At 42.1% G+C, this 26,828-nt stretch overlaps 1 protein-coding gene across 1 annotated transcript; it reads right to left on the reverse strand.

Moving 5' to 3' along the window:
• Positions 1 to 625: 625 nt before the first annotated feature.
• On the reverse strand, positions 626 to 26,828 carry Parl (presenilin associated rhomboid like). The gene is made up of 10 exons (XM_055625081.1): positions 26,661 to 26,828; positions 20,772 to 20,967; positions 20,267 to 20,407; positions 15,568 to 15,616; positions 10,154 to 10,249; positions 8,345 to 8,494; positions 7,206 to 7,276; positions 2,360 to 2,461; positions 2,159 to 2,256; positions 626 to 890 (listed from the first exon to the last, which is right to left on the reverse strand). The coding sequence occupies exons 1-10, from the start codon at positions 26,777 to 26,779 to the stop codon at positions 779 to 781; spliced, it is 1,134 nt and encodes a 377-aa protein (XP_055481056.1). The 5' UTR covers positions 26,780 to 26,828; the 3' UTR covers positions 626 to 778.

Consider the following 26,828-nt stretch of genomic DNA (forward strand, 5'->3'; position numbering starts at 1 on the left):
CACCTTATTTTGTGTGGTAATATGCTCACGCCCATGAGCACGCATTCCTGTACACGTGCAGAGACCAGAGAAGAGCACTTAGTGTCCTGCTCTGTCACTTTATGCTCACTCCCTTGAGACAGGGTCTCTCACTAAAGCTGCAGCTCACCAACTGGCTAATCCTTGCAGCCAACAAGCCCCAGAGATTCATCTCTCTGCCACCGCCACTGCAGTCCGCACACTGAGGTTACAGGTGTGTGCCACCACAGCAGGTTTTTATGTGGGTTCCATCTTCCCAGTCACCTCTTCTCCTCCTACCTTAGCTGCAATTTTGGCTTAGAAAGTAAAACCTAAAAATAGTTTTTAGATGTGTTGCTCATGGTCAGAAGAGTCATTTAGGGAAATAAATGCTTAAAAGTATGGCAGCTGTTACTTCAGACCACACCAGAGAGAAGGTGCCTTCAACTTTGTACTGTGGATCAGCCAGGAGAGGAAAGTCAGGACCAATGTCGGCTAAGCCGATGCCAGGTCAGGGGTGAAACCAAGGCCCAAGGACCCCTCACCAGGTTCCTGGCTTGAAGAAGGTCATATTTAACAAACAAAGCAAGTGACAGAGAGCAGCAGCACTCTAAATGAGCAAACGCTGTTTACAAACTAGAGATATAAACATTTATTTCACAACTTTGCCATAATTTGCTAAGGAGACATGTACTGGGGACATTTAAAACACTGCAGCGGCCAGATGTGGAGACTCTTCCAGGCAGCAAGGATCAGATGCACCATTCTGGTTAGCTTTGCTTCAGTTAGAGCCACCTCCTTTCTTAGGGCCATTAGTCCTTATTTCGTGCCAGATTTTCACTAGAGGCTCCCTGTTCTTCCAAATGAGTTCATGACCATAAGTGATATACCATCTGGAGAAAGACAAATACATCAAATGCTCAAACAATGTGACATGCAAACCTCACATCATCACAGTACTAAGTCGACACTTCAGCTGCTTTTCATTAAAAAGAGTATTATGTGAATAGGTATCTTGCCTATGTAGGTCTCGGGACCATCTACATGCAGTAACAGCAAGAGACCAGGAGGGGGCCCTGGATCCCTAGGAAACAGAGATACAAACAGTTGTGCGCTGCTGTGCTGATGCTGACGGGAAGTCAGGTCCTGGATCAGCCAGAGCTCTTACCTGCTGAGTCACCTTTCCAGCCAAGGTGACACTGTAAGTAAAATGCCATGGCCATTCCATGTAACTGAATAAAATAGGTAATAATTTGATATAAAGCTTTGGTATTTGTGATCTATAAAGAATAAAAGCAGTACAGCTGGGATACAAAATTAACAAAATGTAACTAATAAGAAAAATTAAAAAAAAAAAGAATAAAAGCAGGCTGGGCCTGAGTGGGTGTTTGGAACTACAGGGCAGCTTTACAGTTACTTAAACATTTTTCTTTATATTTTATTTCTGTCTTAGGGAGGAGGCACAGGTGCCATAGTCTGTGTGTGGAGTTCTGAGAACATCATGTAGGCCCTAGAGATAGAACTAGGTTTATTGAACTAAGTTTGTGTGGCTTTGTAGAAAATGCCTTTACCCAAAGAACCCTTTCAATGGCCCTACACTGTGAACCATCACCTTTCCTTGTTTGCTTACTTATTTATTTTTGAAACAAGTTTTCACAATGTAGCCCAAGTTGGCTGGATATTCATGACAATTCTGCTTCCGAAAAGCAGAATTGAGGCATAAACAACCACTTCTATCCAACTTGAGGAAAACAAGTATAAAAGAAAAGAATTTTCTTATCATGCTAATATAACAGTATCTGTGTATCAACCAAAGTCTGATCAGAAGTACACTGACTTTTTTTTTTTTTTACTATGAATAAGAAATGTCAGGTGTGGAATTTGCTAACAAGGGCTATAATGGTATATGCCTCCTGCCATTTTCACCTGCATTCAGACAATGAGCAGTAATGGTGAAAGGCTTAACACCTTAATTTGCTCAGCCCACTGACTAGCAACCACCAATTTAAGAGTGGAGCCCAAACCTGCTTCCTGTGTTCTCCCACACATGCAGTCCAGGGAGAGAAATGGCTGCACCAGCTCAGTACAACACCAGTAAGATGGGACCAGCGGGGCAGAGGGGAGAGCAACCAGTCCATCAACTGATTACACTCAAACTTACATTCCAAAGAGAGCTCCCCCAAGATGTGCTGCATGATCAAAGAATTTCCATCCCAGAATCATCCCAGCTGTATCCATGGCAATGATGGCTTTTAAGGCCTAGAAACCAGGAAGAGAAAACAGATACAGTACAATTTTGATGCTCTACTTCAAATTTAAGGCAAGATTTCAGTGGTTGTGTGAACGTCAGCCGGGTACTCACATTGCCTGCTGTGAAGGTGAAGACAGGGAGGAAGATGATAGCGAGCCTCCCCTCTGGGATCTTGGTGCAGACTGCTGCAAGCACAGTCATGATTGCTCCTGACTGCAAGGGAATGAACACAGCCGTGAGGATAGCAGGCAGCGTGCAGCCATGGCTGCCTAGGCTCCGAGCATGCTCATGCACTCCCCATCTGGAGGGGGCCACAAATTGGTTTATTTTCTGGAATACACCAATTTAACAAGCCTCTCTCAATGTTAAATCACATTCCTAATTCTTCTGAATGGTGAAAGTATCTCAAGAACAAGATTATAATTCCTACTTTACATTAACTCTCATGACACACATTCATTCAATCCTAACATAGCAGACATGATATTATATACTAGGGACACAGAGGTGAACAACCAGTTCCCACCTTCATGGAGTTTACAGTGTGGCAGTAAAAACACCTAAGCAAAAATAAGCAATTCTAAGATCAGAAGTGGAGGTGCTGTTTGCCAAGGCAGCACACGAACCTAGGCTCAGGGCAGTCGGCTGCACTGAGCTTGGGTCAGATTCCAGCCAAGCAGAGTGACAGGAGACAGAAAGAACATCCTGGAGGGCAGCACAGCAAAACCAATGCTGGAAGTGAGCTGTACAGTTTGGCAGAGAACTATACGGAATCCAAGTGTGCAGTGCGGAAAACAGGGTGAAAGCAGAGGCCGGCAGGCACTTACACTATTGTTTCAAACAAAGATCACAGCAGGGACAGAGCTGTGTATTAAAAGAATAATGTATTGAGAACAAATATCTTAGTTATCTATTAAAAATAATAAAATCTGCACAAGGAACGCTCTACAAAGTGACTTCCTGTCATTTATCTCAAGTATCAGGTCAGGAAAAATGGAAATTGTGACAGAGGGAGGGACTCTGCAGTGTAATGTCCCAGCACACAAAAGGACAGCACGGTAAAAACCAACGCCTAGAGCCAACAGTGCTGATCAAAGCTGTGGTAAGGGAGGCAGTTATAGAAGACACTAGTTAAGATGATATGTATTACCCTTGCAACAAGCATCACAGTAAAAACCAATGAACTAGAATAGTCAACAGATACTATAGCCCAGTAAAGCGCATGGCAAGGGGAGAGTGATGAACATAGTATTTACAGTCTAAAAACTCTTCTCACACACTATGTATTAATTTTTAAAAGAAACAATGGAGTAGAGAAGTTAGACAACAGTTGAGACACTCACCACAAAAAAAGGGCAAACAGATACCATGTACCCACAGTCCTAGCACCTGAGGACACCATTTACCTAACATTCCCACTCAACATACATAAATTGGTTGAATCTTGAGAAAAAAGGTAAATCCATAACACCTTCCCTGTTTTGTTCAAAACAACTGGTGGAATGAAAAACAGAGATGACTTGTGGGAATATGACAGCTCTTAAAAGCCAAGAAAAACATAACAACTAAATGTAAGACATGAACTTAAAGGGATCATTACTGGGACAACCTCCATACCTGGAATATGGATTATAAACTAAGTTTAATGTAGCTATTTAATGATGTTACTGTGCAATATGGAAAGATATTTGTTGCAGGGCTCTACTGGATAAGGTTGAAGTCTGATGTCTCTGGATAGCCATTTATTTGCACTGGGTCTATGAAGACAGACTCCCTTTTTTTCAGTGGGAATCTAAAAGTCTCCCCTGATCTGGGTGACCCCAGGTCTTGTAAGGAGTGTCACATAGCCCTCAGGGAAGATTACAGGCCAGACCCTTTCCTGATAAGGAAACGATTCCAGCAAGCATCTGGGAATTTCTAGAAATGTCCTACCCTGTTAAGGATTTTAGTCCAGCAGTGACCTGCAATTGTACTTGAAGATTTTCCCCTCACCCATAAGATAATTAAGTACTGTATTTTCCTTCTTGTGATAGGATCTTACTACTGCATGAAAAATGCACTGTACCACTACATGCAAATCAAGTATCCCTGACCCCCTAACCCCAAAAAGTCAAATAAATTCACCCTCAAAATCCCTCCTACTGCCCAAAGGTTTATAAACCCCTGATTGTGCTGGGGGTGCATGCTGCTAACTGGCTGCATGATACCAGCAACCTTCCACTATGACCATCTGAGATTCCTCATTCATTCCCCCACCAGGCCTGCCCTCCAGCCTGCTGAGGCTGGACCTCACTGGGCCTGCCTCCAACCTGCTGGGCCTGGGCCTTGCCATGCCTGGGCCTCAGCTGCATGGGCTTCTGCCTCCACTTCTGCCATGCTTAGCACAGCAGCTTAACCAAGAGCTATAACACTTTGGTGCTGCCAGAGGCTTTGGAACGCCTGAGGTTCCTTTGCACCCTGCAATCTCACGCTAAAAGAGCTAAACTGGAACTCTCTGGAAAATCTTTTCCACACTCCAGCCTAGCACATGGGCCTCACCCTAAAGTGCTCTAGCTGCCCCTGAGAGAAATAGAAGCCCTGTTCTCAATGTGGATGCTGAGCTTCAGACCCGCCACAGAGACCCAGTACCCCACTGAATGAAGAACAACAATTTGTGTTTCTAGGAAGTATACACTGAAGTATTTAGAAACAAAAACACACAATATAAGAAAGCTATTCTTGAAGATGGCAAGATAGCTCAGCCCACTGAAGCACTTGCCACTAAAAGCTGACAACCTGAATCTAGTCCCCAAAACCCAAAATTGAAAAGAGAACCAGTCTCCAAAGCTGCCCTATGACTTTCATGTACACATCATGACACATGTGTGCCCAGGTGTGCTGTGTTGTCTGTCTGTCTCTGTCTGTCTCTCCCCCGCCACACACACACATACACACAAATTTAAAAAGACAGAAAACTTCTAAAATGGTTCTGGAAAAGTAAATGTGGCTAGAGAGAAAATGATGATGTATGGTAAAGTGTTAAATGCTAATGGATCTGTGCTAAAATTTTAGAGCTGGTTTAAAATGAAAACATAGAATTAAATAAATAAAACAAAACACAGAAGTAAAATCTTTGTGATTGGGTCAGGGAAAATTTTCTTCATTGCAACACCAAAAGTGACCCTTAATAAGTAAATTAAAAGTATATTCTTCAAAGACACTGTTCCAAGAAAAGACAAGACAGGCTAAAAAAAAAATATTTTATATGTCAAAATTCTAATAAAAGCCAGGCATGGTGGCTTATTTCCACAATCCCAGCACTTGGGAGGTAGAGGAAATAGGATGAAGAGTTCAAGGTCATCATGTTTCAAACAACAACCTGACAAAGAACTTGTACCCAGAATATATCAAAAATATATTACAAATTCAATTAAAATGTGCATGAGCAAAAGATACTTCAAAAATGATGCATGAGGAACAAACATGAAATCAGCGACATCACTAGCTACTGAAAGACAAAAATCCCAACCACAGCTCTGCAGGGGTGAAGACATGGAGACTGCTGGCAGGAAGTACAGAAGGCTACAGTCTCTGTGCGTCCTTAAACATACACATGTGCACCATATGAACTGGTCATTCAACCATGCGTCCACACAAAGGGCTGCACACAAAATGCCTGCAGCACTTGCTGGCTTGTGTTACTGTTTGAGATAGGCTCTCACCAAGCAGGCGTAGTTCTCGCTGATGAGGAACTCACTCTGTGGACCAGGCTGGCCTAGCATCCACAGATCCACTTCCTCTGCCTCCTCAGTGCTGGTTTTAAAGGCCTACCATGTCTAGCCCAATTTTTGGTTTTTGCTTTTTTAAAAAATGGCCAGCCAAAGTGGGCATCATTTACTGAATGGATAACCATCCATAAAATGGACTTATGACTCACAGAAATACCTTTTATTTATTTATTTTTTGAAATGAAGTCTCACTAAGTAGCTCAGCCTGGCCTCAAATTCAGTCTTCTCACTTCATTTTCTGAAGTTAGAATCACAGGAGGAGCCACCACACCCATTTTGGAATAAATGATTGATGCCTAGAGCAATATGGATAAATCTCAAGATTTAAAAGCAAGCATCTTGCCAGGTGTTGGTGGCTTAATCCCAGCACTGGGAGGCAGAGGCAGGCAGATCTCTCTGAGTTCAAGGCCAGCCTGGTCTACAGATCAAGTTCCATGACATACAAAGAAGCACTGTCTCAAAAAAAAAAAAAAAAAAAAAAAGGGGGGGGGGGAGGAAGATAGATGAATTACATAAAGAATCCCATTTGTCATTAAACTCAAAGAAAAATATGCTAAAATATTTTTCCTTAGGCACCTGAACATAAACTCCTAAGGGTAGGAATCTACCTGCTCAGTGACTATATCTGAGCATTGTCTACCTGGTGAACTGACCCAATTGGAGGGCCTGGCAGCAGGTTTAAATGTGTAATGAGAATGCGTTTTCACTATTCTGACATACTCTTCTCAATATGTAATATATGCCAGTAAGTGCAGACAAATGACCAAGAGTTAAAAGCTTTGGAGCAGCTGGGCATAGTGGCACACACCTGTAATCCCAGCATTCAGGAGGCAGAGGAAGGCGGGTCTCTGTGAATTCCAGGCCAGCCAGGGATGTCTCAAAAAGACAAACACAAAACAAAATAGGGAAGAAGGATAGAAGTGGCTCCAGTAGGGTGTACTCTGTGACCTCCTCTCTCTCTCTTACACACACAAACACACACGAAAACACACCAACAATTGGAAGATGAAACAGCTACAGTGTGAAATGTTCTGTTTACAAATGTATAAATTCACTGTTCCACTGATTCTATAAGATACAGCAGGGTGAGAGCATACGAAAGCTGTACTCATCTGCAACTTTCTTATAAGCATAATCAATCACACTGAAATTTAAAACTAAATCAGAATATTTACATTAGAAATACTTACTGCACCAAGTGAAGGTCCATATCTTCCTGTGGCAACTTTACACACATAACTGACAAAATTGGAAATAACACCTATGAAATAAGCCATATTTCAACAATTTAAATATTAGAAAGTATTTTTTTTCTCTTAGATGTACTGGGGATTAAGCCTAGGGCTTTATGTCTTCTAGGCAAGCATACTACTGAACTAGGTCCCAGCTCTGTTTCCGCATTTTAGTCTCCATTCCAGACAGTTTAATAGTATCTGATTTGCTTCTCTTCTCTAGATGGTGTCTTACCTCAAACTCGCTATCCTCCTGCCTCAGCCTCCTGAGTGTTGGGCTTACAGGCTATGCTTAGCAATAATGTAAGGTTTCATTCGGCTCAATCTAAGTGCACCAGTATGAACGCTACCCTGTTATTACTTCAGCTAATTTAAATGGGAATGTTCTGAATGGTGTGCCCTCTGCAAGACAAGACCCCACACACAACTTACTGAGTGACACAGGGTATTTACTTTACCTCTCAGTTATCATTTTCCTGATCTACAACATGAAAAAGACCAGTACCCAAACTTATCAGCTGTCTCAGAATACTCTGGGCTCTAAACATTAGGTGCCAATTGGGTCCTTCTGGCTTTAATGTCATTAGAACTAATTTTTTGGTGCTAGGGATTCAACCCAAAATCTTATGTGCTAAGTAAAGGCTTCACATCATGAAGCTGTATCTTCAGACCAAAAGAAATTACTCTTAGCGGTCACTCTAATAGCTAATCTAAAGCTTTCTAGCAACATTGGGGAAATGAGCCAGATGGCTAAGACAGCTGGGAAGTTTGAAAACCATCAATCTATAAGATGGTTGATCTGAACTAAAAGAAACCAAGGTCCAGTTAGACTAAAATGTTTTGTTTAATAGTACCCCATTCCTGAATCTCTGCTTTACTAATTTAAAACCAAGCATACTATCTATGGGTATGGGTATCTATCAGATGAGAAGCAGGGAAGTTCCATTTGTCTGTGATGCCCTTCTCTACACACACCTTGATAAACAAGTGCATCCTGGGTATGTGCTGTGTACAGAATCTCATTGTGATCATTCCTGTGTCCCTTCTGCAAAGAAGCAAGTCTTAAACTCCCACCATTCTCAGAGTAAAGCTATTACCTGCAGACAGGTACACTGCCACAAATTGCTCTTGCCCCAGAATGTTCACAATGCTAGATGAGAAGCTCCACAAAACATACATATTTGCTGCCATGTGGAATAAGGAGAAATGACTGAACGTTGACAGCAACATTGGAGAGCAAAGAACCTCTACAAGAGAAGAACACATCTGGTAAACATGCAACACAAGGTCATTATGCTTTACTCATTTTAAGCTTATCTGATTATTGTCATTAAAGCAAACATAGGAATCCAAAACAGTCAGTTAAAAGCTTAAATACCATAGTTTAACAGAACAGTTTTTCAAAGGATAAAAATCTACCCTAACAAGTATGTCTCTACTTAGTAAGCAGCAGTGAACTCTCTCTCGAAGCGCCTGCTGGTATAACTAAACCCTGAGGGAATTACCCCAGTTGCAGACACAGAGTTACATGTAGCTCCTCAAAGAACAAACAGATTTTGGAGGGGGGGGTGAGGGAGGGAGGAGAGACAGGGTTTCTCTGTGTAGCCCTGGCTGTCCTGGACTCGCTTTATAGAACAGGCTAGCCTATAACTCACAGAGATGCATCTGCCTTTGCCTCCCAAGATGGGATTAAAGGCACGTGCCATCACACCCAGCTGTGATTATAGATCTTAATTAAACTTTTTAAAAAAGAAAGAGGACCTGGGGTAAGATGATCAATCCTCACTTAGAAAGACAAATGGGATGGACATGGGAAGTAGGAGAAAACAAGTAACAGGACAGGAGTCTACCACAGAGGGCCTCTGAAAGACTCTGCCTAGCAGTTTATCAAAGCAGATGCAGAGACTCATAACCAAACCTTCGGTAGAGTGCAGGGAATCCTATGATAAAAAGGGGAGTTAGTATGACTGGGAGAGGACAGGAGCTTCAGAAGGACAAAATATATCAGGGCATGGGGGTCCTCTATGAGACTGTTTCTCCAACCAAGGACCATGTATGGATATAACCTAAAACCCCTGCTCGGATGTAGCCCATGGTAGCTCAGTATCCAAGTTGGTTTTCCTAGTAAGGGGAACAGGAACTATTTCTGACATGAACTCAATGACTGGCTCCTTTACCTCCCCACTCCCCCATCCCCGAGGGAGGAACAGCCTTGCTAGGCCACAGAGGAGGACACTGCAGCCAGTCCTGAAGATATCTGATTAGCTAGGGTCAGATGGAAGGGGAAGAGGACCTCCCCTAGCAGTGGACTTGGAAAGGGACAGGGAGATGAGAGATGGAGGGAATGAGGGAAGGAGCTACAGCTGGGATACAAAGTAAATAACCTGTGATTAATATTAAAAAAATAAAAATTAAAAAAAAAGATTTATTATGTATACAAATATTATGTTTTGCCTGCATGTATGCCTGCATACCAGAAGATGACACCAAATCTTATTATAGATGGTCATGAGCCACCATTTGGATGCTGAGACTCAAACATTGTCTGGAAAAGCAGACAATGTTCTTAACTACTGAGCCATCTGTCCTGGAACTCACTCTACAGAAGCCAGGCTGGCCTCAAACTCAGAGACCCACCTACCTCTGCTTCCTGAGTGCTGAGATTAAATGTTACACTACCATACTCAGCCCAGTTCTTAATTTGTTAAAGTAGAAGAACACCTACTATGTAGAAAGTACCTTCCAGCCAGGAGCGACAAGGTTCTTGTCCTCAAGGAGCTTACAGACTTTCCCTTAGTACTTTGTGTATAATTACTGACAACTGGCTCACTTCTATAGCATTCCAACTAATTTAAAGCATATTTTTCACATTATTTCTACCTCAAATTCACATGAGTTACACTTACTTGATGCTGGGTTGGATGTAAAGTATCTGATCATAGTTCGGTGCAGGGATGGCACTCTCCATAAGCAGAATACGAGGGCATTTGCAGCTATGATGCCTACAAAGTAGAATTGCAAGGACAATAAAATAAGAGCCAAGAAAGCCGAATCAAGTCCACCTGATGTCTCCTGCCAGTCACATGCATGCACTATGTATTTGCTAAGGGAGACCAGACTGAGGAGAGCAAATGATGTCAGTGCCTTTCAAGTGTTGAAACTGCCACATGGCAGGAAACTCAGAGGATTTGTGGAAAGTTGCAAATGCTCTAAGAACACTTATTTATGGTGGGCAACACAGACAATTTTCAGAGTCCTTCTTGCCTTTCTTGATGCAGGGTCTCTATGCTTTTGCTGTTGTGTTATGTATTCCAGTCTGGCTGGCCTGCAAGCTCCAGGCAATTCTACTGTCTCTACCGTTCATCTTGCTGTGGGATGATAACACATCCAGCCTGTTTGCGATTATTCCATGGTTTCTTGGGATTGAACTCAGGTTATCAGACTTGGGAGGCTAGCATCTCTTTCTTTTTTGGTTTTTCAGACAGGGTTTCTCTGTGTAGGTCTGGCTGCCCTGGAACTAGCTCTGTAGACCAGGCTGGTCTTGAACTCGGAGATGATCTGTCTCTGCCTGAGCCCTGGGACTAAAGGCGTGCGCTGCCACCAGCTGGCTGAGGCTAGCATCTTTACACACTAAGTCATCTCCCCAGCCCAGGAATTTTCTTCACCCATGTCAGTATTTTTCTCCTTTAGAACAGTTTACTTTTTTTTAGTAAATAATCAGATCCATAATTATTTGATAATGGCCAACCCGGAAACAGGGGCAGGAGGCTCAGGGAGTTCAAGATCACCCTAATATACAAAGCTAGAGACCAGCCTAGGGTACATGAAACTTTTTCTCAAAATAAGACAAAGCAAAGAAACAATAAAATGTCTTTGTAGATTCCGTTCTCAAATCTACCCCCCAAAAAAGAACATCTTCCAATTCATTCCAAACAACCAATATGATTTTTGATATTAAAACCAAAATGGGACAAGAAAACTAGCCAGAAAGGAGCTTAAGAGAAGGTATGTTTCTTGTGGCTCAAAGTCTGAGTGGTCTATGATGGCAGGAAAGGCATGGAAGTCACACAGTGCTCACAGGCAAGAGGCATAAAGGCATGAACTCTAGATTCAGCTTGCTTGCTTTCTTCTCTTTTTATTCACTTCAGGTCCTTAGCTCACAAGATGGTGATGCCCACAATCAGGGAGGGTCCCCCATTTTAGGATTAAATAGATCCATAAACTTTTTGGGGAAAGGAAGAGGGTGTTTGAGCTAGGGTCTCTCTATGTAGCTGTCCTGGAACTCATTATGTAGACCAAACTGGGCCTCCAACTCACAGAGATCCTCCTGCCTCTGCCTTCCAAGTGCTGGGATTAAAGGTATGCAATACTATATCCAGCCTGATCTATTATCTTTTATGTATAGTAAAAAAAAAAAAAATCACTAAATTTTATACTTTTAAATAATGAATTAAAGATACATGGGACATACCTCATTTAATCCCAGGACTTGGTAGACAAAGTCTGCACAAAGAAACCCTATCTCGAAAAATGAAACAAAACAAAAAAGACATAAACTGATTTAGAGAGCTATCTTGCTCTTTTCCTAAATTTAGGATGTCCTATCACACTTTAGTAGCTAAGCATTGGATCCCATTCTGTGGTTGGGCTTATTCGCCTAACCACATCTTCTCATCTGAAGGAGCAGCCAACTAACTCCAAAGCAACAAGTCCAGTTAGTGGCAAACATGAATGTCTACAACAGCCAAAGAACTGAACTCAGGTTTGACAAGAAGCAGGCAGGTTCCAGAGTCACCAGGTGACCTCACTTAATGGCTAAGCGACAGGGGCTCAAGAGGAAACCCAGAGAAATCCATCTTGTACCCCACACCTGATCTGGAGAAAAAGTGTTAAATTAAGATGAGAAAATAGAAACCACCAGGGGACAAACTCACAATAGGAAGGGAAAGCCCATTCCAAGTGACAACTTCCTCCAGCAAGTCTCCTCCTAAAGGATCCATGATCCCCCTAAGCAAGAGCACCACCTGCTTAGGACCAAATACAAGAGCCCATGGAAAGCCTGCAGGCAGATACCCCTCGAAGCCAGAGAGCAGCAGAAATACTCTTCTTGGGGGTTGCTTAGGACCCTCCCCACACACAGGCTGAAAAGTCTGAGCAGAATAAGAAACTAGCCAAAATGAAAAAGCACCATGGTCAAGTCTAACTCTGAAGAATGCTACTGTAGGCTTCTCCACTACTTCATAAACACCAAAAAGAGCACATACTCCTTTTCTGGGGCTGAGGAGATGGCTCAGTCAGGAAAGTATTTGCTGTGCAAGCATGAGGACTTAAGTCAAATCCTTGGTGCCCATGTTCAAAAAACAGCAGCAGCATAAAAGACAGAAGCATAAAAAAAGTGGTGGTGCACACCTGTAACCCCACACGGACAGACGGAGGAGTCTGGTTTGCCAATCACTGAGCTCCAGTGAAAAGCCCTGTCTTAAAGTGAGAACAACTGAAGAAAAGGCTAGATATCAACCACTGACACACTAACACACACACACACACACACACACACACACACACACACACACACACACCTTTTTTCCCCCAAGCAACTTGAAGTCTAGGGAGATATTTCTGATTAAGACCAAAAAACTTCCAAAGCCAGGTATAGTATTTCACACCTATAATCCCAGGACTTAGGAGTCAGAAGCAGGACAAGAGCTGCAAGTTCCAAGCCCACCTGGGCTATATCCTAAGACCAAACTTAAAATAATAATAACAACAGCAGCAACAACAATGTTAAAATTCCAAAAATAACAAAACAAAGGTAAAACTAAAAGGCATTGTCTTTCTACCCTACCTTTAAAAAGTGACTTCAAAAACAGCCTGAGACAGAACAGCCTCTGAGCAAGGAACAGAGTTCTTCCCCAACACCCTGTACCTTTAAAGACAGAACAGCGCAGGCTCCTCACCACCTGCTCCTATCTACACCTAGAGCTAAAGAAACACAAATAAACCTCTCTGAATTCAGAAAGCAGATACATTCCAAACAATCTGCTGTCTAGACGTGCTTTATCTGACATCCTGCCATCTGAATTCAGGATCAGACATCAAAGAACCCCACATGAAAAGCTTGCTTTCACAGTAAGAAAACCTTTAGCCTACTGGGGCTTTTATGCCTCCACTCCTATGTGTGACTAATACAAAGCAAAGGTCTCAGCTTAAAATCTCTTAAAAATTTCTAGGTCAGAATTTGTTGTTTAAAAACACAAAAATAAAACTAAATAACACACCCCTATACACACAGCTCAGAACATCAATTATCCCAGGAAAGTAATTCTATAAGCTCTGGGTTTGGTTTCTGGTGCTCACACACTGGCTCCTACAGCCTGTCACCACTCTCTTCTGCCGTTCAAGAGTTATGCACACACATGGTGTTCACACAGACGCTAAAGCGCATACATATAATTTCTAAAAATTCTGGGCACAAAGTTAACTGACTGATATCTCAGATGCTGGAAAGCTAGAAACACTATGAAACAGGTCTCAGGTGACATCAGACAGCTTAAACACCATTTCCTCGTTTTTCCGAAAGCTTCTGGATAGCCCATTATCTGGTGGCCATCCCATTGATATTATTCACAGTGCTTCACAGAGCCGTGCTAGCCGTGTTATACTTGCTTTCTCTCCTGCTGTATTCCTGCCAAATTAATAAACTGCTTGTACAGCAGGGGACCGAGTTTAGATCACCAGTGCCCACATAAAAACCACATGAGAAAGTACATATCTGTAATTTCCATGCTGGGAAGGTACAGGAATAAAATTAAAAACATTAAAAAAAAAAAGTAGAAGGGCCCTAGGGTAGAATTCTTATTTTTAATTAGCACTTACATTTACCCTCAAGGAAGCTGGTGTTATGAGAAAACGGCAATGAGCTCGGAAAAACAAAAGCTCTTTCTAAAGAAAGCAATGTCAATCATAAAGGCCACATTATGGTCCAAGAAGGTGAGGAAAAAATCAAGCCCTAATATAAAAGAAACAGTCTGAATTAAATATATACATACGTGTGTGTGTGTGTGTGTGTGTGTGTGCGTGTACACATGCACCTCCTCTACAAGGAAGTTAAAGAAAACACAGTAACGGCCAACCTAGCCTTGTTTGAGAGTCAGTACTCTCTGGCTATTCTCTAGAAATAATGATTACTATTTATATAGCTGCAGAGAATTTACAACCCCATTTCTTGAGTTTTTAAATCCACAAACTATTATAAACCTGTTACTTTGAAAAAGATCAGTTCTGCCATAAACATATAAAAGAAGCAAAGGTGTGGTGGCACACACTTTTAACCCCAGCCCTCAGGAGGCAGAGGCAAGCAGATCTGATTTCCAGGCTGGCCTGATCTACACATTTTTTGCCTCCTCACCCCTCAAACTGGAGGAGAAAAGAAAAAGAACAAAATAAAAGCACCATGGTAGCACGGATTACATGACCCACACTCACACTTAAGGAAACTTTTTGAACATGCAGTAGGCAGGAAGGTAGACTTGGGTTAAAACTCACCTCTATTTTACTAGCAGTTTGACTTCAAAAGGTACTTTTTCACACATTATTTGCATGAATAAAATTCTCAAACAATAAAAGGGAGAGAAAAGTTCTTTCTCTGGATGTCAGTCTCCTCATCTACAAAACAGAGACAATTTCCCTGCAACCAGCCTGGAAACCATGGAGACCCCAGTGCACAGAAAGCACTTAGCTCTTTTGGTTGGTTTGTTTCGTTTTCTGTATTCCAGGCTGGCTTCAAACTTGTTATGTACCCGCAAACTTCTGATCCTTCTGCCTCTACCTCCCAAGTGCTAGGATTACAGGTATGTGCCACTTTGCAAGGTCTGTGCAATGCTGCAGTTGAACCCAGGGCCTTGGTAGGCAAGCACTCTATCAACTAAAATATATCCCAGGATTCCTTCCTCTTCTTAAATGGAGGAAACAACAATTACCCATGAATTACTTACATGCAGTACTATTTATTTGGTCAATACTATATTATATCCAAAATGAAAAAGTGATCCAGAACATCTTGAAAACATTGACACCACACTACTTTTCTTATCAAGCTATTTTGATAATGCCTTGCTATATAATACAGACTGGCCTTGAAAACTCTGTCCTCCTATTACAGGCTTGGGCCATCATGCCACGCAGGCATGTAGGTACAGAGACTCCCTGTCTTCTAAGCCACCAGTGAGCATGGTATGAAAGCCATTGCTTGTGACATACTGTACCTTTTGGTTTGATTTCTCTTCCCTTGAATGGCTAAAACGTGTAAGCTAACACAAACCTGTCACAGTCCGCTGGCCATCACTTAGGCTATTCCACCACTTGTTAATCTAAAACAGAAGGAAAATTGCATATAACTCTATGTGAAATACTTCAGACTCAGGAAAGGCGTGTCCTTTTTTTTTTTTTAAGATTGAAACTATTTAATAAAAATAATTCTCTATCAAACAAAAAACATTTTTCATGTATTATATAATATTCAGAATTCTTTAAAGCAATTATTACTGTGACCAAGAAACCTATCAACCCAAAATTATTGACACCATGAAGCCTTTTGTCACATTTGTTTCTCAATTTTAATCTGAAGGACTAGAAACAATATTAATTTCATGTCCCCTAAGCAGCATGATTCTTTATTATTTTCAGAAAAACAGTTTACTGTCCTTGGCAAGTAACTAATTTCATCCAATTGTCAGTATCTCTCACACAATTTTTAATTTAATATTACTCCTACTGAAAATGCCTTTTAAGAACTTCCTAATTATAAGTATGAATATAAATTCGTAACTACAGGGGAAAAAAAAAAGAGCTAAATACTGGAAAAAGGGCCAAATAATGTAGTAGAGAGAACATCCTGTTAAACATAAAACTAAGAATTGGATGACAGATTAAGAATGTGTTAAAAAGCATAAAACTATAAAAAATTAACTAATAACTGGAATCAAGAGTATACTGTCTGCTGTGTTCAGACAGCAACTTCGTCTGTGAGTCTGCACTGGCATCTGTCCCTAGAAAGCATGTTTTAAGCTCACAATCCCCACAGAACCACTACCGAGGCACTTATTTGTAAATTCCAGATTCTGTAGAATTCGATAGTAAAGGATAGCTAGCAGTATTGTCATGAGACCTATCAACAGAAAGAAGCACAAAGCTACACTCCAAGACACAGCAGGTACCAAGTGAGCATTCACTAAGATACCACCAAGTTTAAAATTCTACCTAAGAGCAGGTTTGACGGCACAAAGCTTTAATCCCAGCACTTGGGAAACAAAGGCAGGCAGATCTCTGAGTTTCCAGTCAACTTTGCCTACCTAGCAAGTTCCAGGAGAGCCCAGACTGCACAGAAAAATCCTACCTGAAACAAAACAAAATTTAATTTAAAAAAAATAATTAAAGATTCTAACTAAGGGTTCTGGAGAAATAGCCCAGTGGCTAAGAGCGCTTGCTTCACAATTATGAAGACTGAAGTTTGTTGTGGATATAAATATGTTTTTGTTTTGGTCCCAGGTGTGGAACTGTTTCAGACGATCCACAGCAGCTGACCATTTGCCTCATGGGGCCTCTGCGATGAGCTCTTTGCCAGCTGCAAATAGTTTAAATCTGAGGACTCTGGAGACAGAATAAATGCCAGAGCCCAGAGAGTGTGGAAACTCTGAGAAAAGAACAAGCCTGCTGCTGCTTCCCCCTTGCTGCTCCTGGTTGCTGCTGTGAAACAAGAAGTTGGAGATCTCCTGAAACGAGGATTGGACTGGCTCCAAGGAACCCGACAACCCTAACCAGCAGGAAGCAACTAAGAGAACTGCGCCCCCTCTCCCACTAACCCTTTCTCTCTCCTACCAGATGTTGAAGGGATTGGGGCAGAGTCGGAAGAAAAAGATACGTAGAAACATAAGTAAAAGATTAGAAAGGTATGGTAAGTTCAGATCTTAGCACCTTTGTAACAAGTTCCAAGGGATCCGACACCCATTTCTGGCCTCTGCCACACGTAAATGTGAGCACACACTCACATCATCTGTGTGCTCATAAACACAAGATATGAATCTTAAACAAAAACCAACAGAACAAAGTTACAACTAGAGCACTAGGCATGATGGCAGGTGCCTGAAGTTTTAGTTATTCAAGAGAAATGCTTAAGCCCAGGAGTGGGTGGCAAGCCTAAGGAACATGCAAAACCCATCTCAGGGATTGGGAGCTGCTCCTACAGAGGACCTGGATTCAGTTCCCAGCACACACATGGTGGCTCACAACCATCTGTAACTAGGTTCCAAGGGATCCAGTGTCCTCTTCTGACTTCTGTAGGCACCAAGCATGCATATGGTACACATATATGCAGGCAGGCAAGGCATTCATACACATAAAATCAATCTTCAAAAATAAAATTCAAACTATACTTTTCACCAAAATCGCCACTTTTTTTTTTTTTTGAGACAGTCTCAGTGTAGGGCCCTAGCTACCCTGAAACTCAGAGATTGCTTGCCTCTGCCACCGCATCTGGAGCCACATTTTTAATGCAATAATATTACTCAGTCCAGAAGATAAGAAGAATACTACATTTTCAGAACACACTTTGAAATAGTTGGGGATTAAGCATACCTATGGCTTACAATACAGGAAGGAAAGGAATATGAAAAATAAAACTGGCTGTGTGATGGAAACTGCTCAGTTTGGACAATATTGGGCCTCATCATACTCTTCTCTCTACTTCTCAATCTGAAGTTTTTCCATGTTTCAAATGTTTAAACTGCTGATGTGCTTGACATGCACAGTCCCGGGTTCCATTCCCAACACAAAGAAACCACTGCAGTAAGTAGTCACACCTCTAAGCTCAGCTATTGGGCAGTGGAGGCAGGAGAATTAGAAGTTCAAGGTCATCCTTCTCTACACTACAAAATCAAGTCCAGCTTGAGCTCATACTTGAGATCCTGTCTCAAAAACAATTCTGATTATGAAATTGAACCAGACTTTCACATAGAAAGGAATGCAAGACTAACAAGGAAAAACAATTAGGATATATGTGACCCCACTTCTGTAACTGTTAAGTGTGAGTCCCCAGAACTGCATGTACAGTAGTGTGAATGGGTTTCTAAGAATCTACTTTCTAACTATTGTTGAGGCTTTCCTCAATTCCAGGCCTTCAGGTAGCAGGGACAAAGGCACATGGCACCATGCCTGGCTAGGACATCCTCTTCCATACTGTACTCATAATCAACATGGATTTTAAATACCAGAAGCTACCATTTGCTTAACTATGATTTTAAAAGAAATCTATTTTGGATTAAGGTTTTATATAAATATCACTTCTATCACTTTCACCATTTTAAAAAAAGTCATAGGTGTGGCTAAGCAGTTAAGCACACTTGCTGGACCTGAGTTCGGTTCCCAGCACTCATGTCAGGGGCAGCTCACAACCCCCTGGAAGTCCAGCTCCAGAGGCTGCCATGTCCTCCTCTAGCCTCCACAGGCACCTGAAAAAAGGGGCACACACTCATAAAAAGAAACAGATTCTTAGGGCTCAGGGAGAGGGCTCGTAGTTAGAAGGAGCACTGCTCTTACAGAGGACCAGGATTCAATTCCCAGCACCTACATGGTGGGTCACAACTCTATACAACTCCAGGTCTAGGGGCTCTAATGCCATTTTATGACCTCCGAGGGCACCACATGCACATGGTGCACAGACACACATGCAGGATAAACAACCATACATATTTAAAAAAAATTTAAGAGCCCAACAAACAAAACTCAGATGTTTTGAGCCTATAGAAGGTCCTGAGTCCAAGCCCTAGCACAGGAGGTGGGAGGGAAATGGATATAGAACTAAGTCTGTTAACCCATGGCCTCAGTACTCAGTGTGTATTGACAAGTAAAAATATTGTGTGTCTGGAACGTTTTTAGGAACTTAGTTAGGGTCTGGAGAGATGGCTCAGAGGTTAAGAGCACTGGCTACTCTTCCATAGATCCTGAGTTCAATTCCCAGCAACCACATGGTGGCTCACATGCACCTGTAATGAGATCTGCTGCCCTCCTCTGCCCTACAGGCATACATGCAGGCAGAACACTGTATACATATCAATAAATAAATCTTAAAAAAAAAAAAACAACTTAGGAAGAAAGAAGGCCCTCAGTTCTCATACAAAGTAAATGCAACTCTACAAGCTCTGAATTTGTATCTCTTTCTGGCATCGTATCCCTGAACACTCAGAACATAAAGCAATGGAATTTACCAATGTCCCATGTCACTGAGCAGTCTTTTAAAATCCACTTGATGGCTGTCCATAAGGTCCACAAGCATGCATGCACACACCTGTGTGTATGGATATACATGTGTGTATGTGCGTGCACACACATACACATATATCCTTTAATCCCTGTGATCCTGTTATAAACTAATTCAAGGTAAAGAAAGTGAACACTGGCTCCTACAGCAGGGCTAGAAAAGGGCCCTCAAACCTTTTTTAAACAACTGTGGTAACTGTGACACATGTGGGTAGAAGGACAAATTTCTAATGGCGTCAATTACAGCACTACCAGACATGCATTAGTAAATACCTATTGTACTTAGAGGACACAAAAGATGAACTTCATCTATGGATGGAATGCTGCCACTAAGTAAGGACACTCGCTATAGCAACGCTTCAGGACTCCTGCGGTGTAAGCCAGACAACCGAGGTCGATCCCTAGAACACACTATAAAAATCTGTGCTTCAGCTGGGCATGGTGGCACAGCATATGGGAGGCAGAGGCAGGTGGATCTGTGAGTTCCAGGTCAGCCAGGACTACAGAGTGAGACCCTGTACCCAAAAACAAAAAAAAAAGTCCCCCGACCTCCACTTGAATACCATGGCACTCACCCCACCACCTTCTCCAACACACATAATAATGAAAGTTAAAAAAAAAAAAAAAAACAACAACACAACTTTCTAAATAATAATGACTTTAAAATTTGGATTAGTTAGAATAAAGGAAGCAGTGTTTATTCTTACCTCCTTTCTGAGGTTTCCTTCCTTTTGTGGTCGTATGCTATCCAACCAGTCAGCTTTTATACCATCAAAATAAGTCTGGACCCTTGATTTCAGTGATTCATATTGCCAAATGGCAGCTGATCCAAATGCACAGCCTGTGAACTAGAAAAACATACTTCGATAAACTCTAAGGGAAATACAGTTCTCAGATGATATTTCACCTAGCATGGTAAAACCTATTGTGTTGTTTTATTAGCATCATGTATTCAGAGGCCTGTTTCTAACAACTCTGCAGATAAAAACAGCAACTTGGTACCACTTGAAATACCATATGAAATGGGATGCTCATAAATGTCATCCTTGGGACTTATGTAACGGGGTCAAATTCTGAAATTCATTCTGGAATCGGAATTCATGGAGCCAGCTTCCCATCCCCACCCTGTCCTTAGACCACAGGAACCTGCCCAAGGCAGGACTTGACTGTAGAGCAGCAAACTAGGAAAAGAACAGTGGCCTGAGCTCTTACCCCAACAGTGAAGAAAAAGGGCTTCACCAAAGTTCTTATAGGGTAGGGGGAAGGATAAAAGACAGTTTCTTCCAGAGGTGGGATCAAGGCACTTCTCTTGTAAGCTTCACCACTTGACCCTGTGTCTGATCTTCGAGGTTCAACCTTTCTCGGTGCTTTTCTAAATCCACATTTTTGCTGAAGAAGTAAGTTAAACCTGTGAAGGGTAAGTAGGTATCTAATTAGAAACAGTGTGTCTTACAAACAACAGTGCCTAAAACCCTCCAGTTGGCCCATCATCACCATCATCATCACCATCATCTCATTTTACGTTCATAACAAGGCACTAAGAGACAAGACTAATCTCAAGTAGAAATCTTTAATCCTCCTGGGGAAAATGAGGCACAAACTACAGCCAGTGCATCATTGGTCTATTACTTTGCATTGGTCAGAAAAATTCCCCTAGTCTTCACATAGGTTTTGTTCTCTTAGAAAAAAAAAAAACTACATAAGTTGTAAACTGGGTTTTTTTTGTTTGTTTGTTTGTTTGTTTGTTTTTTCTATTTATTTACTATGTGTGCCCAGGCACTCAAACCAACATTCCCTGCTGTAGAGGCCTCACCTTTTACCTAGTGGATCCATGAACAGCTTCAATAAACACAAAATAACCTTGTTTTGTTTGAATTTTGGTCAGTTTCCAAAAGAAACATTTATACTGTTATCCTTGCAACTGTAACTATTTCCTTTGAAAAGTATTGATCATTATAATGAGATGGAGTCCTCTCTCCCCTTATTTCAGTTTTAGGGACACAGACCAAACACAGTCCTTATATTTTGGCCTTCTCAAAACATCTAACTCTACTTATCACAGCCCACCCCAGCTTCTGTGAGTCTGTGTGCTCCACTCTTCAAACTGATCTCTCTGATGGTTCTACTCCTGAACTCCTTAATAGCAGACATGCACTCACAGCCTCTAAGTGCCTTCATCTATGCAAACTTAATCCATGCAAGTTCTTAAAGTACAGTTTTCTTTTGTGATCTTCTCATTACACCCTGAAGAGGAGGCAAAGGCAACAGTGAGTTCCTGACTAGTCCAAGCTAGTTTGAAAAGAAAAAAAAAAAAGAGAAAGAGAAAGGAATGAAGGAAAGAAGGAAAGAAAAGAAAAAAAGAAAAGAAAAGAAAAGAGAAAGAAAGAAAAGAAGAGAAGAAAGGTGGGAGTGCTGAGATGTAAGTCAGTAGACCACTTGACTAAGATGCATGTAGGCCTGGGCATTTCAATCCCAGCACAGCACACACCAGGTATGGTAGCACACAAAAGTTGTTCCCTTCCAATCTAGTCCCCACATGCATGCCTGGATTACATTTAACAACTTGGTTCCAAAAGATTATCTACTTATTCAGTCAATGCTAAGGCTGTCCGAAATGGCTCTGACATCATCAGTCTGATAAGCACATACCACTGAACAGCCAACCCCAAATGCTTCTAATCTCTCCCCTTGTCTACTCTTTCTGTAGTGGCTCAGAAAGAAATACCTTCATTTTCCAGCCTCCTGTCTCTTATCACTGCTCATGCTCATTCTCTCTCTCTCTCTCTCTCTCTCTCTCTCTCTCTCACACACACACACTCACATACACACACACACACACACACACACACACACACACACACACACACACATTCTTTATGGCTTGACTAAGAATGTAATACCTAAAGCTAGAGCAGTTATCTTTAAAGCCAAGAGAAAGGTCAAGAGATTTACACTTAAACCTTGACATTTTGGAACTACAGAGCCAAGTCAGTGCCACTTCCTTCCCTCAAAACATCTTAGAAAAATAACTCCCATTTATCTAAACAATCATCAGTTTTATAGCCAAATACATCCCTAAATAATGCTTTTTGTTGTGGTTTGTTTTGAAGGTTTTGATCGTTTTAAATTCAGTTAACTGTATGTATGGGTGTTTTGTCTACATGTCTGTCTGTTACACTCATTGTGCACCTGGTGCCTGTGGAGGCCAAAAGAGGGTAACAGATTTCTAAAAGTAGAATTACAGACAATTGTGAACCACCATGTGGGTGCTGAGAACTGAACCTAGGTCCTCTAGAAGAGCATCCACTGCTCTTCACCACTGAGCTATCTCTCCAGCCCCAAAAGCTTTACTTTTATGAATATGGTTGTTTTGCCTGTATTTATGTTTGTGTACTACATGCATGCCTGCTGCCAGCAGAGGCCTGAAAATTGTAAGCAACTATTTGGGTGCTGGGAATCAAGCCCAGGTCCTCTACAAGAGTGGTGAGTGTTCTCAACTGCTAAGCTATTTATCTCTCCATGCCCCAATGAGTTTAAAGTAGCAAAAGTAGGTCTAATAAATACAGTGATTAAGTAATCAAAACAAGTAATGTCACTCTGGACCAAACCAAAGGATCATCGTCAGAAAGCATTCATTATACAGGCCTAAAGTTGTAACCCAGTACTACTGATTTCTCCTTCTAGAACAAGAATTATGAACGATATGCATCCAACAACTTAAACCCATCAAACCCTTCTTTTCTCCTTTTAAGATGAGGTCTCTTTGTAGCTTACAATGGCTGGTCTTTAATTCTTGATCCTTGAGTCCCAGACTCCTGAGTACTGGAATTAAACATGTACCACATACACAGAAACACACACACAAATTTCTAATAAAAAATTACTTCTGCACCTCACCAATTAAATGCTTAAGTAAGTTTGAAAATCACACCGAAACTGTGGAGTTAAAGCAAAGACATTTAGTTTTGCCCATTCATACGGGCAAAGTGGAAAATGATTTCCCTGAAATAAGAGGAAGACTGGAAGCAAAGACATTTAAGGAAGTTTTTTACTATGTGTGTGAGTATTTTACCTACATGTGTATCTGTGCACCATGTGCGTGTCTGCCACCTGAGAAACACAGGGGGGTCAGATCTCCCTGGAACTGGAGTCATAGACAGTTGTGAGCTGCCATGTGGATGTTGAATTGAACCAGGGTCCTCCTAATGGCTAAGTTGCAGCACCCTAACTTTAAAGAGAAAACTCACACCCATGTATGTGTAGGCTACATGAAGTTACAGGTAATTTTGATGGAAATTATAAATGCAGCTTACACATACAGGTTGGCAGGGTGTTTACTAACAAAGCTGAGTAAAAATAGCCTACTACTCAGAACGAGAGACGTGTCTAGGCATGATTGATAGGATCCATTCCATTTAAAAACACAACACGTTTTGGGGGGACTGGAAGGGAATTCTACATGCCCTCCTAACTTTGTGGTTTGTTTTGAGACAGAGTGTTGCCGTGTGGCCTTGGCTGACCAGGAACTTGCTTTGTAGACATAACTGGCCTTGAATCTGCAAGGATCCTTCCCCCCCACCCCCCGAGTGTTAGGATCGCTGTCATGAGCCACTAAGCCTGACTCTATAGCAACTCTTGAAGGCCAAGATTACTTTCTTGAAACATCTTGCATTAATGGATAGAAAAAAGAATAAGCCTGATTCACTGCTATGTTCAGTGTCTTACCTAATCTGTTTAAGCCTGTCATTTAACCTAACAAAACTAACCCCTTAGAAGTGCCAAAATCAACTATTTGCTTCCCTTGGATTTCATTCAACTGGAAAATTATGACAGTTTCTACTTTCAAACTTGTTAGGTACCTAAATGATCTTTTGTTTCCTGTCAAACAGCAAATAAAAAAATATTTTAGTACTTGTGGACTACTGAAATTTTCTGTCACACAGTATCATAAAATCTTACAACTCCTATAAACAGAAGCAATTTTTGGCTGGCAGGTGCTTTGGGACTTTGTTTAGGCCTTTATATCACTACATAAAGTGTTTTGTAAAACGCAAATGCTGGGCCCTCTTTAGAGCCACATGGCCTGGCTCATTCTGCATGCTAATTTTAGAACCACAGCAACTGAAAACAAACTAATGATCACAAAGAAAGCAACTCCCATTCTCTATTAAGTTTGTACTTGAGGAGACAAGGGGCAAAGCCAACACTTCAGGCTCACTCACATTCTCATCTAATGCATTTTCCCATGCAATCAAAATATCATTTTCAAAGTTTCCATACAAATCTTTAATACCACATGTTTGGGGGAGGGGAGATTGAGACGGGGTCTCAAGTAATCCATATTGGCCTTAAAGTCCAGATTCTACAATTTACCTCCCAAGTGCTGGGATGATAGGCCTGAGCTACCACAGTGGACTGTTTGGAGAAGTTCTGTGTGTGGCCTTACTATAGATTGTATATGTGAGGCAAGCACTCTATCACTGAACTCTAGTCCCAAGCTTTTACCAGAGGTCCCTCAATAATGAAGTGAGCTTTCTTTTGCTGCTGTTTCCCAGCACCATTACAAAAAATCGATCTTCAGCTACCTCCAATTATGCTCCCCAGCCACACCTGTTTAAGGTTTTTTTTTCCTTTATTTCTTTAAAAACAAAACAAAAAATATAGTCTTATGCTGCCCAGGCTGACGATGAACTCCTGATCATCCTTAGAAGCAAGTCAAACCACACCAAGCTGTTTAAGATCAATGCCTATCTTTGATCACCTCCCCCTAAGGGGGGAGCAGCCTTCCCAGGCCACAGAGGAGGACAATGCAGCCAGTCCTGATGAGACCTCATAAGCTCAGGTCAGATGGAAGGGGAAGAGGACCTCCCCTATCAGTGGACTTGGAGAGGGTCATGGAAGGAGATGAGGGAGGGGGTGAGATTGGGAGGTAATTGAGGGAGGGGGCTACAGCTGGGATACAAAGTGAATAAAACTGTAATTAATATAAAAAATAAAAATTTAATTAGAAAAAATATCAATGCCTAAAGAACCACATTACCCGGTGTCATGGAAATTTCATAGTAAGCATGCCACTTTTTCACAAATGCTGATAAACATCACTTGGGGAGGGAGCTTACAAAAAATCAGGTTTTTCCATTTTTACCATCTTCTCGATTCTGATTCTGGGTGGGGCCCCGGAAATGACACAATCTAGAGACAGTCCAAGTGCTTGCTTATTTATTCATTTATAATGCAAGGTCTTCCCCAGGTTGGCTCCCACTCACCATTCTCCTGCCTCAGACTACCACGAGCTGACATTACAGGCTTGTGCCCACCTGAGGTGAATTTTAAAATCAGGTAGTAGCTTCACCACGCTGAATCTTATTTGCTAGCCCACACGTAGATAAATACTTCCGACTCCTTGGTGTACCGTACCATTAATTAGGTAGAAACTGCAACGTTCAACTCTTTGGCGGAAGTTTCAAAGTCGAAATTAATTCTTCAGCTGTTGAGGAATTTCTCTTACTGTGAAAACGGTCGACCTGAAAGGCCATGTGCTTCCTACAGAGCTGTAAGGATGGCTTTCTTTCCAAAGCATCAACTAAAAGAGCGGAGTCCCCACTCTTCAAAGAAAAGGCCTCTCTCAGGCCAGGGATACATTCCCCGGATTCTGTGCTTTCTAGAACGTCAAGGCAACGCCGTGGTGGGACACAACGACCAGCCACAGGGACTGAAATCATACTTCAGCCACTCTACCAGCCACTGCAACTGCTTCGCTAAAAAAACGGGTTCAGTCGTTTCCTCTCGAGAATACGAACCGGACACACAAATGTCCCTCAGAAGTTAGTTCCCCTTTCCACCAGGTCCCTCGCAATCACTAGGAAAGACAACCGCGGACTTGGAGCCGGCCAGCCACACCGCGCGGCCCGAGCCGGGGCGACACCACCAGAAGCGAGGAGGAAACGACGGAGCAAGGAAAAGCGGGGCGGACAGGAGGCAGCTTTCGGGGAGACCTCGTGAACAATGGAGAGCCTGAGCCCCGGACGGCCGCCACCTCCCGAGGATGCGCGCTAGCCCAGCTCCAGGGAAAACCGGGAAGCCGGAAGTGGCAGCCATTACCTGCGTCCGAGCAGCCGCGGGACCTGGGTCGCAGGGAGCTCCCGGCAGATGTCACCCACGGGAGGCGCCCACGCCTGACCGCAGCCCCAGCCTCGCTGTACCCAACCTCGCAACGCCATCTTCCCAACCTCTGCCCCACCATGGCCCGACCTTACCAACCCCAGCCAG

Source organism: Psammomys obesus, unplaced genomic scaffold (assembly GCF_907164565.1).
Source record: "Psammomys obesus unplaced genomic scaffold, mPsaObe1.curated_primary_1811, whole genome shotgun sequence".
In the NCBI taxonomy this organism is placed as follows: domain Eukaryota; kingdom Metazoa; phylum Chordata; class Mammalia; order Rodentia; family Muridae; genus Psammomys; species Psammomys obesus.

What these genes read in the sequence shown, in the direction of transcription:
- Parl (XM_055625081.1), bottom strand. Translation starts at nt 26,779, where the DNA reads ATGGCGTTGCGAGGTTGGGTACAGCGAGGCTGGGGCTGCGGTCAGGCG. An exon ending in TACATCCAACCCAGCATCAA is followed by an intron (nt 8,495 to 10,153) that starts GTAAGTGTAACT and finishes CTTCTCTTGTAG; the next exon opens with AGGTTCTTTGCTCTCCAATG. An exon ending in ATGGACCTTCACTTGGTGCA is followed by an intron (nt 2,462 to 7,205) that starts GTAAGTATTTCT and finishes ATTCCCTTGCAG; the next exon opens with TCAGGAGCAATCATGACTGT.